The sequence below is a fragment of the Balaenoptera musculus genome, chromosome 19, assembly GCF_009873245.2.
Source record: "Balaenoptera musculus isolate JJ_BM4_2016_0621 chromosome 19, mBalMus1.pri.v3, whole genome shotgun sequence".
Classification (NCBI taxonomy): domain Eukaryota; kingdom Metazoa; phylum Chordata; class Mammalia; order Artiodactyla; family Balaenopteridae; genus Balaenoptera; species Balaenoptera musculus.
The window spans coordinates 27,016,083-27,029,241 of NC_045803.1; the positions used below are offsets into that span (position 1 = coordinate 27,016,083).

General features: G+C 52.5%; 1 protein-coding gene across 3 annotated transcripts in view; it reads left to right on the plus strand.

Moving 5' to 3' along the window:
* NKD1 (NKD inhibitor of WNT signaling pathway 1) overlaps nucleotides 1–13,159 on the plus strand; it is an 86,594-nt gene that overhangs the window by 51,216 nt on the left and 22,219 nt on the right. For all 3 annotated transcript variants that reach the window (XM_036832307.1, XM_036832305.1, XM_036832306.1), the window contains one exon: nucleotides 5,815–5,881. In XM_036832307.1, coding sequence (XP_036688202.1) covers nucleotides 5,815–5,881 — 67 coding nt within the window. The remainder of the gene's footprint in view (nucleotides 1–5,814; nucleotides 5,882–13,159) is intronic.

A 13,159-nucleotide genomic window follows, 5' to 3' on the forward strand; every position in this document is an offset into this window, starting at 1 on the left:
TTCCTCTCGCTCTTGATTCCTGAGTGTAGCCCAGGAGAAGGAGCCGGCCCCCTGCTGGGGGAGGGGGCTGGAGCCCCAGAAGGTCTGTGCTCGAGGGGACCACGAGCATTGTTGTGGCCTGCTGCCCCATTCTCAAGACGAGGAGCCCGGGGCCTGGGGGCCCTAACCCAGCCCTGCCACTTTCTCTCCTTAAGTGACCTTGGACCAGCCACTTAATCTCCTGGCTGATCCTCAGTCCCCTTTTTTGTCAAGTGGGTTATTGTGCGCGGTTTTGTTAAAGTAGGTTTTAATGACCCAGGTGACACATGAATATACTTATCTTAAAAATTAGAACAATTCTGATAAAGTTGAAGTTTGTGACTCCTATTTCCCTCCATCTCGTCTCCTTCCCCTCCTTGGGGGTAGCCATGGATGTTGGGTACCATGGGATATTGGGATGTGGGTGACCTCATGGTACATGTGTGTGTTTGGTGTTTTCCTGGGTATGCAAATAGCATCATACCCTGTGTGTCTTCCATGTGGCGTGGGCTCTGTGTGTCAGTGTGTACAGGTCTGCCTGGCTCTTTTGAGCCGCTACGTGGTTTTCCACTGCGTAGATCTAGCATACTTTCCTTTGATGGGTGTTCAGCGTGTTTCTGACTGTGGGTTAATAGGAACAACGTTGCCCTCAACAACACTGAACTTGAACATGCCTCCCTGGTGCACACGCGTGAGTGTTGTCCCAGGGCGGACGCTGAGACATTGAATCACTGGGTATTAGGGTTTGGCAAAGATAAAATGTGAGACTGTCCTGAGCACGTGGCAGGAGTAGGGTGCTACAGAAGGAGGAGAGGAGTTCATGCTTGTGTTCCCACCTCTGCATCAGACACCGTCCTAGGTATTTTGTCTGCATTTTCTTACGGAGTTCTCTTTGACATCGAAATCCCCGTTTTACAGAAGAGCAAAATGGGGCCCAGAGGGGTTAAGTAGAGCATCTGCTATCACTCAGCTCCCCAGGGCAGGCAGGCAGGCGCCTGCCTCCCAGGTCCGGCTGGGCTCTGGGAATGGAGCACCCCTGCCCTGACCGGCCAGAGCTTGCTCTCCGAGGGGCCTGCCCACAGCAGCGCCGGTTCCCCAGGAACTCTGCCTCTGTGCAGTGTGCTGGGAAGAGGGAGCTCGCCAGGAATTTCCTGGATCAGGTCCAGGGCAGACTGCTTGGATCTAAGGGTTACAGGGTGGCTGGGTCCTGCCTCCCACCCTTCTCTTCCCCCGGCATGTCCCAGCCCTGTGCATTCTTGGAATCTATAAGTTGTGCCGTGTTCTGTGGGCACCAGGAGTTTCCTTTGAAACCCCGTGGCACCAACATCTGTTAGCTCTTAGAGAACAGAAAGATTGACAAAGAACTGCTGGGGCAGGCGATGGGGAAAGATATTAAGCTCAGGGGTATGAAGTCTCAAAGACAAAGAGGAAAAACCCCAACCGAACTCCAGCCCGCTCCCCAAGGCCCTGTTTTGATGTGGGTTCCCGTCCCCGGAGGCCTTATAAGGCATTGTGCCTGCAGTTCTGGGCTCTGGGCTGGTGCTGGCTGCACTCTTGGCACCCGGAGGAGCTGCCCTCTCTTCCTGGGGCGCAGCGTGGGGCAGAGGAGGGGCAGTGCTGGGACTTGGGAGGGAGGCAGGTCCGGATCCCATGGCCTGAGAGGCCACCAAGCCCGGCCACTAGGCAGGAGGCAGCCTGGCACCAGGCTGGGCAGGGCAGGAGGTCTGGGGATCCAGGAAAGTCTTTGATGAGAACCTGGAGCAGAGGCTGAGTCTGACTGTCCTGGAGGCCAGAGCAGAGGGGGCCTGGCCCCAGGGGGCCACCACAGGGATGGCTGAGTGGACAAAGGGAACAGTAAGGGAGATCACTGCATACCATGCCCCGAGTGTGGGCTTCCTATAGGGCAGTGGTGAAGGGTAAGGGTTTTGGAGCCAGGCAGCCTGCCTTCAATCCTGGCTCTGACACAATCCTAGCTGTGTGACCTTGGGCAAGTCACTTAACCTCTATGTGCCTCAGTTTTGTCATCTGTAAAGTGGGGATAATAGTGGTTCTACCTCAAAGGACTGCCCTGGGGATTAAATGCAAAGCACTAGAAATGTGCACCAGGCAGGAGAAGAGAGTGTTTCTCGGTGTCTGCAGGGGCACTTTGGGTCTGGTGAGCTTTGCCCAGCAATGTTCTGGTAGCCATTTGACAATAAGAGTCTGAGTAATAAACAGTAAATACTGTCTGTTGAGCCCCCATCGTGGTATCAGCTGTAATGCTAAGTACTTTCCGTGAAATGGCTTGCTCGATCTTCACACCCACCCTGAAACAATGTGACTGCTCTCATTCCTGTGCACAGATGGGGAGACTGAGGCACACTGGAGATAAAGCTCCTTCGGCCAGATGACTGGCTTGTGTGATGCAGAGCTGGTATTTGAACCAAGGTCTGAGCAACGCCAGTTCCATGCCCTGCACCCTCCGTGCTGGGGCTCCCACTGGGGCTCGTGGTTGTCGAGGGGTACAGGTGCCTTCCTGCAGGATGGTCCTGAGGGCCTGGCCCCAAACCTTGCATGCAGGGCTCCTGGCTGACGCTTGACCCTGTCTCAAATCTAGGGGGGAGGAGCCGTGGGGCCTTTGAGTCCTGCAGGACAGATGGGAGTACTTGGCCCCTGACCCACTGGAGCTGCTGGCTGGGCTGTTTTCTTGCGCTTCTTTAAGCATGATTCTTGGTCCCTGGCAAGTGCCAGGACTCTTGGCCACCTCTGTCCCCATGCCCACGGGAGCCCCGATTCCACTGTACAAGCTCAGGCCAGGCCCTGGAAGGAGGTGGCTCAAGTCTCGGCTCTGCTGATGATCCAGAGCCAATCGCCTGCCCTCTTGGAGACTTCTCCTCATTTAAAGCCAGGGCTATTGGGAACCCTGTTCTCCGTAGGTTCTGGTGAAGATTCCAGTTGGTCGGTGCCTCATACATCATGAGTGCTTGGTGATGTAAGTGACTGTCATTGGCATCATTTTCCTGGCTCATTCCTTGAGGGTTGGGGCACTTTCTTTGTAGAAAAAAACAATAGCAATTATACCTCTCACTTTACAATTTGCAAATCATTTTTATGAGCATCTGTTCCTTGAGAGATGGAAAGAGCAGGGCTGCTATGATGATAAAGGGAGATAATATAAAGTGCCCGGCACATAGGAAATGCACAGTAAGTCTCAGCTGTCTTCTTATTGTTGTGGTTTATCACCATGCCCATTTTACAGGTAAGTAGATTGAGGTTCGCAGAAGGCAGTGGCTGGCGCCACATCCAGGGCGAGGGCGGCCACGGAGCCGGGATGTGATCCTGTGTCTGGCTCAACATTTTACGTTGCCTCTGGCTCAGTGATTCAAAGCTTGAGGACCACAGACACGGCACTCCTCAGGCCCCGGGCTGTCTGGGTCAGTGGAGGAAATGAATTTTTGCCAGAGTTGGGCACCTGCACTGCACTGTGTGTCAGCGGACCACGGTGCTGAGGAGCCTTCGATGTGTTATACAGAGCAGGGTGAGGTTTAGCGGGAAGAAACCGACCCCAGAACTTGCCAGAACTCTGCTTTAATATGCAGAGACGTATCTTTAATATGTCAGAGAGCTGGGTCCTCTCAGCAGACAGTTCTTCTCAGAGAGCATTGAAGCCGTCATCAGAGTGATGACTGTGGGTGCGTTATACACACCGCGAGGCATGGTTACAGGGTTTCCAGACAGCTGCTTTGCTGCTGGTGACATTTGGAGTCTTTAAACTCCTCTGAGTGTGCCAGTAAAAAGATGCAGGTGCCCAAAAGTTTCCATCTCACGGGTCCTGTCGGCCTTGCCAGGAGTGGTCAGGGTGGCACAGAGGTCAGCGCCGGCTCCCAACCTCCACAAGGCCCCAGCACAATCAGGTGTGTCGTCTCCCTTGAAGATGGTCGCCCGCTCCTGTGAGGAAGCGCTGCCTGCCAGCCTTTCCAGGGAAGCGGCATCCGTCTTCCTCTGGCATGAAAGATCGGCTTTAATTGGCTGCTGGGGCATCCCAGCCATCTAATGATGCCAGCCGAGTGCGGCCCTTTCCTGTCACCGTCTCCCAGTTCCCCTGTCAACTCCAGCTCTGTTAACACAAACAGCCAGTTTACAAGCCCAGGAAGTGTTTGGTGATTATAATAATTGGCAGAGGAGGAGAGAGAAGACATCCTGACTCGAGGAATAAAGTAGCCTGGTTTTGAAGTCCATGGGACACCAGGAGTCTGAATGACCACATTTGAACAACCTCTAAGAAAGAGTGTGTAATGCCCCAGAACGATTTGAAAGAAGAAAGAGAACAGAGAAAACCATCTCTAATCCATAAAACGTTAGCTGTTCATCTTTAAAAAACATGCATGCAAGAGACTTATCTCCAGCTGTGTCCAATTGATAAGATCAGCTATACAAAGCATTGTTTTTCCTTTGTTAATCAAGGCGAGCTCTGGTTTTTCTTTCAAGCATCTCCAGTGCAGGATTTTTTTTCTTCTGATTTTTCAAGAAGAGGGTGTTTTTTCTTTTTCTTTATACTTTTTTTCTTTTTTTTTCAAAAGGAGAAGTTGGTGAGAGCTGCTGAGTTTGGGCTTTTTTATTGCTTGCCTTTTTGTGGTTCAAGAAGCACTGCCATAGCATCCTGTGGGCATTAAAAAAGATAAAGCAGTGTGACCACCCCCCCCCCAACCTCATCTCTCCTCCCTCAAAGAGGAGCATTTCCCAACGTGGGTTCCTCAGAACACAAATCCCATGTGATGCTTTTGAAAAACAAAACTTCATGGTCTAAATAGGTTTGAGGGATGCAGCATAAGCTACTACTTAGATATCCGCAGCATCTGTTACCATAGTAAGTCCTGCAGTAAGGGATCTCGTTTACCTTTGTTTAAAACAATCTTTTTTCACTTTACTCCTCCTGGCAGAATACCAATAAATACAGAAGACGGTTTGACAAGCGCTGGTCTGTTCTCCTCTGTACCTAGAGTTGTCCTACTGGGGTGGGGTCAGATAGATGGGACCTTTATTGCCATCCCAGAAATTTCCCAGCCTCCCAGCCTGTGGACCAAACAAACTTCCCTTGCCAGCCTGACAACACCTGAGTGGCAGCCTCACCACTGATTGGGAGCAGCTCTGCTACGTGGGATGAGATACCGGACATTTTTAACTCATGCTTGGGGACCAAGGCGAGGCGTGTGCAGGCCAGTAGCTGGAAGGTGTGTGTGTTAGGGGAGATGCAGGAGGCGTGATTGAAGGTCAGTTGAAGGCAGAGCCTATAGCTTTCTAGATATTGTGCTGAAGAGTTTGGGTTTGTGTTAAGGGAGCCCGCCCTATAGCACACCAGGTCCTCTTTATAAACCCACCAAGACAGCCCACCTGGGACCCTCTAGTAGAGGAAGGATCCAAACTGAGGTCTCTTCTTGGGACCCACAGGGGTGGCTATGGTCCCGAGTCCATCAAGTTGGCTCAGAGGGATAGAGGAGGGACGTTTTCTGATCTCATCTTTGTCTTTTTCCAGGATGGAGGGTGGAACTCCCTTTCCGGGGGAGAAGCGTGGTCCTGTGTCATGTTTTGTGGCGGGCTATAAGCTGAGAATAACTTACTTCCTAAAAAGTAGTGCAGTAATTAACTTTTCAAGTGTGATAGGATCTACATAGTTGACCTAAATTCCAATCAGAACAGGGTCCCTGCTTCTTTGTGACCAGCCACACACACGTTCACAATGCCACCTTGACCATAATGATGCCAGGTTCCTACCTGACCCCAATACCCCTTTAATATCCCTACTTTTTCTTCCTATAGGAGCTCGTGGGTGAAGTTTTCAGAGAAACGCTCAGCGAGGAGGAAGAGGAAGACTTTCGGCTAGAAGGTATTGGAGTCCATTACTTTCTTCCCAAGGGCAGTGAGGTGGGGAAGGGCCATCTGGTCTACCTCATGCCCCAAGTACCCTCCAGAAAACCTGCAGACCAGGTGGAGGAGGGCAGGACTCTGACTCTCGGTGGGGGTGGGTGGGGTGAGAAGCAAGAGGGAAGTGTAGCATCTCATAGGTCCACTCCGGGAGTGGATTCAGACCACCCAGGCTCACATCCTGGCCCTGCTCCGTGTTAGCCGTGGGGTCTTGAACAGGTTGTTTGACCTCAGCTTCCCCGTTGGGGGTGATCATAGTGACCACTCATAGGCACCCTCAAGCAGAATTAGGTATGTAGTAAGCACTGCATGAAGTAGCCCTTGTGTTTCTCTGTTTGTGTCACTCACCTGGAGCACGGGTATGTGCACACACACGAACACCCCCAGCCCCTCCCCGCTCTCCTCTGTAGCTCTCACTCCTTTCTTTCTTCAAGGAGAAGCACTGCACTGTAGAAAGAATTAGGACACTCGAGTAGAAGGCCGGCCAGCCACTGGCATGCTGATTTGACTTTGGGAAGCCATGTACCCTTTCGGAGCCCAAGTTTCCATGTTTGTAGAATGGGAACGAGGGCCTTTTCCTGCTTGATTCCCTGAGTTGGTGAAAGGACCGGATGGGATCGGAAAGCGTTTGCTGAAAGGGATAGCATTTCCCTTTTTTACTCTGAATCAGAGGAGAGCATCACCAAACTGGGACAGCCTTATGACAGTAAAGCCCTCTCTGCTGGGACCAGGACAGGCAGCTGTTAGGAGAGCTGGGTGCCCAGGGGTCTCTGGGGGGAATCTAGGCCTTGGAGGGCTTGTAGGGCCTTGAGAGGAGAGGAGACTGTGCCGGGAGGTTCTGGAGCGGAGCCTGGGCCAGACCCGAGGACTGTGGCCACGTGGGGCCTGAGAGCTGTGATAAATGTAGAATCCCTGGCTCCACCCAGGCTACTGAATCCAGTCTGCCCTGCAGTAGGCTCCCCAGATAACTTGTATGCTCATTGTACTTTGACAAGCGCTATTTTGAGAGATTCATTCAGTAGCCCGGGAGTTGGAGGCTGGCTGGAGACCCAGATATCTCTCAGACTTTGCTCAAATTCGAGCAGGTCCTGAATAGAAGGGGGACAGACAGCTCTGTCCAGGCTCTGGGGTGTTTCCCTTGAGCATGTTTGCCTGTGGATCTGGTGGCTACACTCAGGGATTCAGTGGCTTTGATTCTCATTGTTCCCTGGGCTCCCCCGAGCCTCAGCTATTATCCTCAGCTCCATGGAAAGATGCTGGGGCTTGGTACCTAGAGTAGATCTGGGGAGTCAGGTAAAGGTCTGCAGGATGTAGGGTCTGGAGGCTGAGGTGACCCCAGACATAGATTACATGGGCTTCAGCACTCATTCCATTTTCTATTCATTTGCTCATTCACCTGGTAACTTAGCAAGTTCATCCTCTTGTTCATTCATCCTTCCATCTATTCCGTCCACCACCTATTCACTATCCATCCAAGCACCCACCTGTCCTCTCATCTATCTATCCATTCATCTACCCATCACTCACTCATCACCCACCCAATAATCCATGACCCACCCCATCCAGCACTCATCCATCCGTTTGTTGCTCCCCCTATCACCCAGCCATCACTGCCTATTCATTCATCTACATACTCTTTTGTCACCCATCCATCAGCTGGCCAGCCCTTATCTATCACCTACCCACCCATAATCCATCCTCTGCCCATCTCTTCATCATCCATCACTCATTCCTTCACCCATTTAACCGTCCTCCAGTTACCATCCATCTATCTCACCATCTGTCTATCTATTCATCATTTATTGGGTCCCTGGTCACTACCCCAAATGAGGCACTTCTCTGGCCATTGAGGCTCAGTCTGAAATCATGTAATTGATTTCTCATGAGGCATCTTTCCCTGCAGACATGAAATGGCCTGCCCACAAAATCCACCTCTCTCTGCTTTGTTTGATCTCTCTGTGCAGAGCATGAGCCCTGTTGTAATGAAGTAGGAAGAGCACTTGGCCTAGGAGCCCATAGCCCTGGCTCCCCTGCCAGCTCCTGCAGTGACTTGCTGTGGCTCTTGGCCAGGCCCCTCCACCTTGGGGCCCCTTCGCCCTCTGTGACATGATGCGTGGGGATGTGGACTCTGTGGATGGTCAGAGGACGTGGGCACCTTGTAGGGAGGATGAACTGCCGTGGGGTGGTACTTACAAACATTGGTTGATGGATGGGGGATAAATAGGAGGTGCCCGAGGGTCCCAGCTCCTGTCGGGGAAAAGTGTGGAGATTGGTGGCACTTGGTCTGTCCCTGCGGCCCACCAGCTGCAGGTCGAGCTTTGCGGGCAGCCTGGGCACCTTGCCAATCACTCATGGTGTCCAGGCACATCAGTGCCACCACTGACGAGGGGAGGGGTTGGGAGCCACTAGCCTGACTCAGTTTCCCAACTGAGGGGTTAGATCAGGTTGCTGGTGGTCAAGTTTCCAGCCCTTTTCTTCAAACAAAAGCTTACACAGAAGCACAAAAGGTAAGACAGACCAGGTTGCAGACAGATGCGATGTGTTATATTCAGTATGTTATCTTTTATGTAAAAAGGGTACCAGACAATACTCTGTATTTCCTTGTATATATGAATGCATACCACATATGTATGTATATTATTGTGTAGCTAGAGGTCTAGACGGACAGAAACAGTAGTTCCTTCTGGACAGGGGAGGAAGAGACTAAACTTGGAAAGCGTGGTCAGAGGATTGTAGTATTAACTGTAATTAATGTTTTAAGTTTTACGAGAAGAATGTGATCATATATTCCTTTGAAATGAAAGACTAATAACAGAATTAAAAAGTGAAAATAATAAGTAAATAAAGCCGTAGGGTGGGACTGCTCTGGGCCTGCCTGTGTGGCCCCTGAGACTTCTTGGAGGGGATGCTGGCCCCAGTGACCGTATGTGGTTCTCTGGCCACCGTTGGCGCCAGGTCCGAGGCGCCCCCTCCTGCCCCAGGATGAAGGACATGGCTGTGGACGGCAGGCCACCCCACGGCTAGGCCTGGTGAGAGTAGTTCTCCGAGTCTGGCCACGGAGAAGCGTCCACCTGGCCTGGAGCTGGGGCTGCGGGTATCCCTCTGTGCCTCGGGCCAAGGGAGAGCAAGCTGAATCCTGAATCTCTTCTTTGTCTTCCTGTCGGCCAAGTTCATTGCCTCTTGGCCGGCTGGAGGGCTGTTAAGGGAAAAAAAGGCCATCTGAGGCGTGAAGATAAAAAGAAGTCTTTTAGCCATCCCAGGAGAGGATGGCTTTAGCTCCTGCGTTGTTATGTAAAGCCGGCCCTAATCCAGCGTCTTAACTGCCTTAACTGGCCAGCTGGGAGCTCGCGGGATGGGAGATTAAGGCTGGGCTTGGAGCTAGGGCTGGGGCTGTGAGCTCCTTTTGAACTGTGCAGAGAACAAAGTAAGCATGAAAAGTCCCGCGCTCCAGAGCTGGCCGGTTGTGGAGGGCGGGACCCGCGGCTTGGGGGCTGGGGGGGGTGGCGGGGTGGCCAGAGGGACCTTCCTCTGCTGACCCAGCAGGGCGCTGAGGACTGGGGAGGGTCTTCCCACACTTCACTCCAGTGCCCACCCGACGTCCCCACCTCCCCAGTTGGGCAGGACGACAGGTGGTGGCAGCCTGTAGCTTGTGGCCCGAGGTGGACATTGGTGTCAGGCCTCCGGGAAGCACTGTGTCTGGGGGGGTCCTCCCGACCCAGCAAAGACTGAAGTACTGTGCCCGTCAGAAGGGAGAGACCTGTAAATGGTCGCAGGCCCCTTCTCTCCAGGTCCCCTCTGTCTCCCACCTTGTGCTGTCCTCACCCCTGCCCAGCGTCTTAGCTCTCTCCTGCCTCTCACCCTCAGCCTCTGCCCTCTGAGTCTCAGTATTACACTCAGTAATCTCAGTATCTGAGTCTCAGTATCGTGGCTGTTTCTTGTCTTTTGACCTCTTTGCTTGGAGGTGACAGCGGGCAGAGTGCAACCAGCTTGGCGTCTTCCATAGAAAGTTGACTCCACGGAACCCAGTCCTGCCTTCATTAAGGACCAAAAGCCCCTGAGTCAGGCGGCCCTTCCCACTGGGGCCAGGCCCTCCCTCCAGGCTCCCAGTTGGCCCAAGCTGGGTTTCTCCTGGCAGAGTCCGTGGGGTCTCTGCTTCCCTGGCCCTGGTCCTGCCGAGCAGAGCAGTGGTGTTGGGACTGAGACCCGGACAGCTGAGTAGCCCGCCCCACTGTGAGTTCAGGGCCTGTCCCAGTCTGCATGGCTCGAACTTTGTCTTCCTGCAACCCCATCGGAGGGCATGAGAGGCACCCTTCTCCCTTTATTCTGAAGTCAGACCCCAGATCCAGCCTGGCTTTACCACCACTCACTGTGTGACCTTGGGAGAGTCACTTCACTTCTCTGTGCTTCAGTTTCTTGTTGGGGGCAGTCATAGTATTCCTTCCTCAGAGTTCCTGTGAAGATGGAGAGGTTATATAAGCCCCAAGAACAGCCCTGGTTCAGGGTATGCCCATGTCGGTGAGCTGTCCTGACTCTTGTCTCGTGGGTTCCTCTTTCTTGAGGAGGAGTCAACTGGTGTTTGTTAATTATTTACTAGTCCAGATCAAAGAAGGCCTATTTTCAAAGCTTCTTTAATCCTATTAGACTCTCTGAGTGTCTCCTATCACTCTCAGTGCGCAACATAGCCTGGCATGCCATAAGTGCTCAATAAATACAGATCTTCCTTGACTTATGATGGGGTTACGCCCCAATAAACCCATTGTAAGTTGAAAATATCGTTAGTCGAAAATGCATTGTGTACAGCTAACCTACCAAACATCATAGCTTAGCCTTGCCCACTTTACATTAGCCTACACTTGGGCAAAATCATCTAACACAAAACCTATTTGTAATCGAGTGTTGAATAGCTCCTGTCATTGATTGAATGCTGTAGCGGAAGTGGAGAACAGAAAGGCTGTCTGGGTACAGAGTGGTTGTAAGTGTGTGGATTGTTGACCCTTGTGATCGCGTGGCTGACTGGGAGCTGGGACCCACTGCTGCTGCCCAGCATCACAAGAGGGGTCGTACCGTGCGTATCGCCGGCGCGGGAGAAGATCCAGATTTGACATTTGGAGTACAGTTTCTACTGATTGTGTGTCATTTCTGCACCATTGTAAAGTTGAAAAATTGTCATTGGAGGACTGACTGTGCTCACAAGAAGAATGAAGCCAACACCATGAAGTCACTGGAGTCAGGCCCCCAGGCAGGCCCCGTGTGCCCCCCTCCAGTCCATCCAGGCTCCCAGGTATGAGATGTCAACCATTCACAGAGCAGAGGAGCCCTTGGGAGGCCGTTAGTCCCCTTCCTTTGCGGTAAGAAATCTGAGGCCCAGAGAGGGGATGTGACCTGTCCAAGGTCACACAGCAGACTGAGGACAGTCTCTTCCTCACTCAGCAAGTATTTACTGAGTACCTGCTGCAGGTGTGGGGCCCTGCTGGGCTCTGGGTTCGAGCCACCCATGAGGTCAGCGGACCTTGCTGTCAGGGTGTCAGCATGGGGGAGGCAGGGTAGTGGATAAATAAGCCAGGGGGTGAGCACGCAAGGTTCTGGGAGTGGTGCTCTGTGAAGAGGTGACACCCAGGGAAGGGTGGAGTGTGACAGGCCTCTCTGAGGAGGTGACATTTCAGCTGAGATGCAGGTACCAGGAACGAGCCGCCACAGGAGGATATGAAGGGTGAGCCGAACCCCAGATGGGAGGAACGTGGGGTTTAGGGGAGCACAGAAGGGAGGCCCACGTGGCAGCAGGAGACCTGGGGGATGAGCATGGGGCCATGGGCTTGGGTTTCACGCCGCTTTTGGAGAGAAACTGTTGGAAAGTTTGAGGTAGGAGAGTGCCAGATTCTGACTTCCATTTTCACCAGTTAATTGTGGCTCCTGGGAAGGATGGGTCATTCCGAGGAAGGAAGGAAGCAATGAAAACAGGAGGTGATTGCGCTAGTGCAGGGGAGAGGTGATGGCCTTGGCCTAGCCTGGGGCTGAGGGGCTGGAGAGAAGTGGATGGGTCTGGGGGAGAGGGGGGAGGGCTGGGAGGCAGGAGGTGGGCGGTCGGCGGGGGAGGAGGGAAAGAAAGGGATCCCGGGTACACCTTAGAGTTTTGGCTTAAGGAACTAAGGAAATGGTGCTGGCACTTCTGAGGTGGAGGTTTTGGCAGGTGACAGTCAAGGCTTTTGTTTTGGGATATGTCAGTTTCAGGATGCCTGTTTGACATGCAGGTGGGGATTCTGAGTAGACAGGTGGACACCGAGTCTAGAGTTCAGGGACCAGTTGGGGGAAAGAGAGACAGAGACAGAGAGACAGAGAGAGAGACAGAGAGAGAGGGAGAGAGTGAGGACTTCTCAGGAAGTGGCCACAGATAGCTCCATGGGAGTCCTGGGTGAGGCTTGTCAATCGGTGGGGCTGGCCGGTGGCTCCCATAAGTCTGGGAGGAAGGGGAGTTCACTGCAGAGCAGCAGGGACCCCCAGACAGAGGGGGCAGGCAGGCCACACCCCGCTGGCTTCTCTCCCTCAGTTCAGAGCCTGTCCTGCCGGTGAGTGTCAGTCGCCCAGACTCCACTCCACTGCAGTCCCCCCAGAAGCCCGGGCTTCAGCCGTGACAGCAGTTTCTCTCAAGTCTGTTCTTCATAAAAGCTCAGCTTGAACAGTGGAAATTCTGACTGGTGTCAGATACCGAGGAGGCTTTCATAGTTTCAAGTAGCTCGGGGTTAGATTTTAAAAGTTGAATTTCATCACATGTTTTAACTTGGGCGGGGATGGGGGAGAGTGGAAGGGACATGATATTTTTAGCCCAAAGAAGGCTTTTTTCCCTTTCCCTCTCCCTCTCCCGGCGTTTCCCCCCTCCCTCCCCCAACAGATGTTTCGTCTCAATCCTATTCAAACCTCAAAGCAGAGTGGCCATCAACCTTATGCTCTGATGAGAAAAAAAGGCCAGAATGCTATTTGTTGCGAAGGGGTTTTTTTTTTTTTCCCCTTTCTTCTTTCCCCTCAGTCACAACTGGCCCTTAAATAAAATCTACTTACAGAAAAATGTAACCTGGGGAAGCAGGAGTGAGGAGAAAAAAACGCAGGAAGGGGTAGACACCTGCTGGTGGAAACTGCCAGAAACCAGCTTCTTCAAGAGTATTGCACTGGGTCAATTGTATGTTGTTGGTGGTTTTGTTTTTCCTGAAAAGCAAGGGCTCCAAATGATGGATAGTTAAGTCAGGAT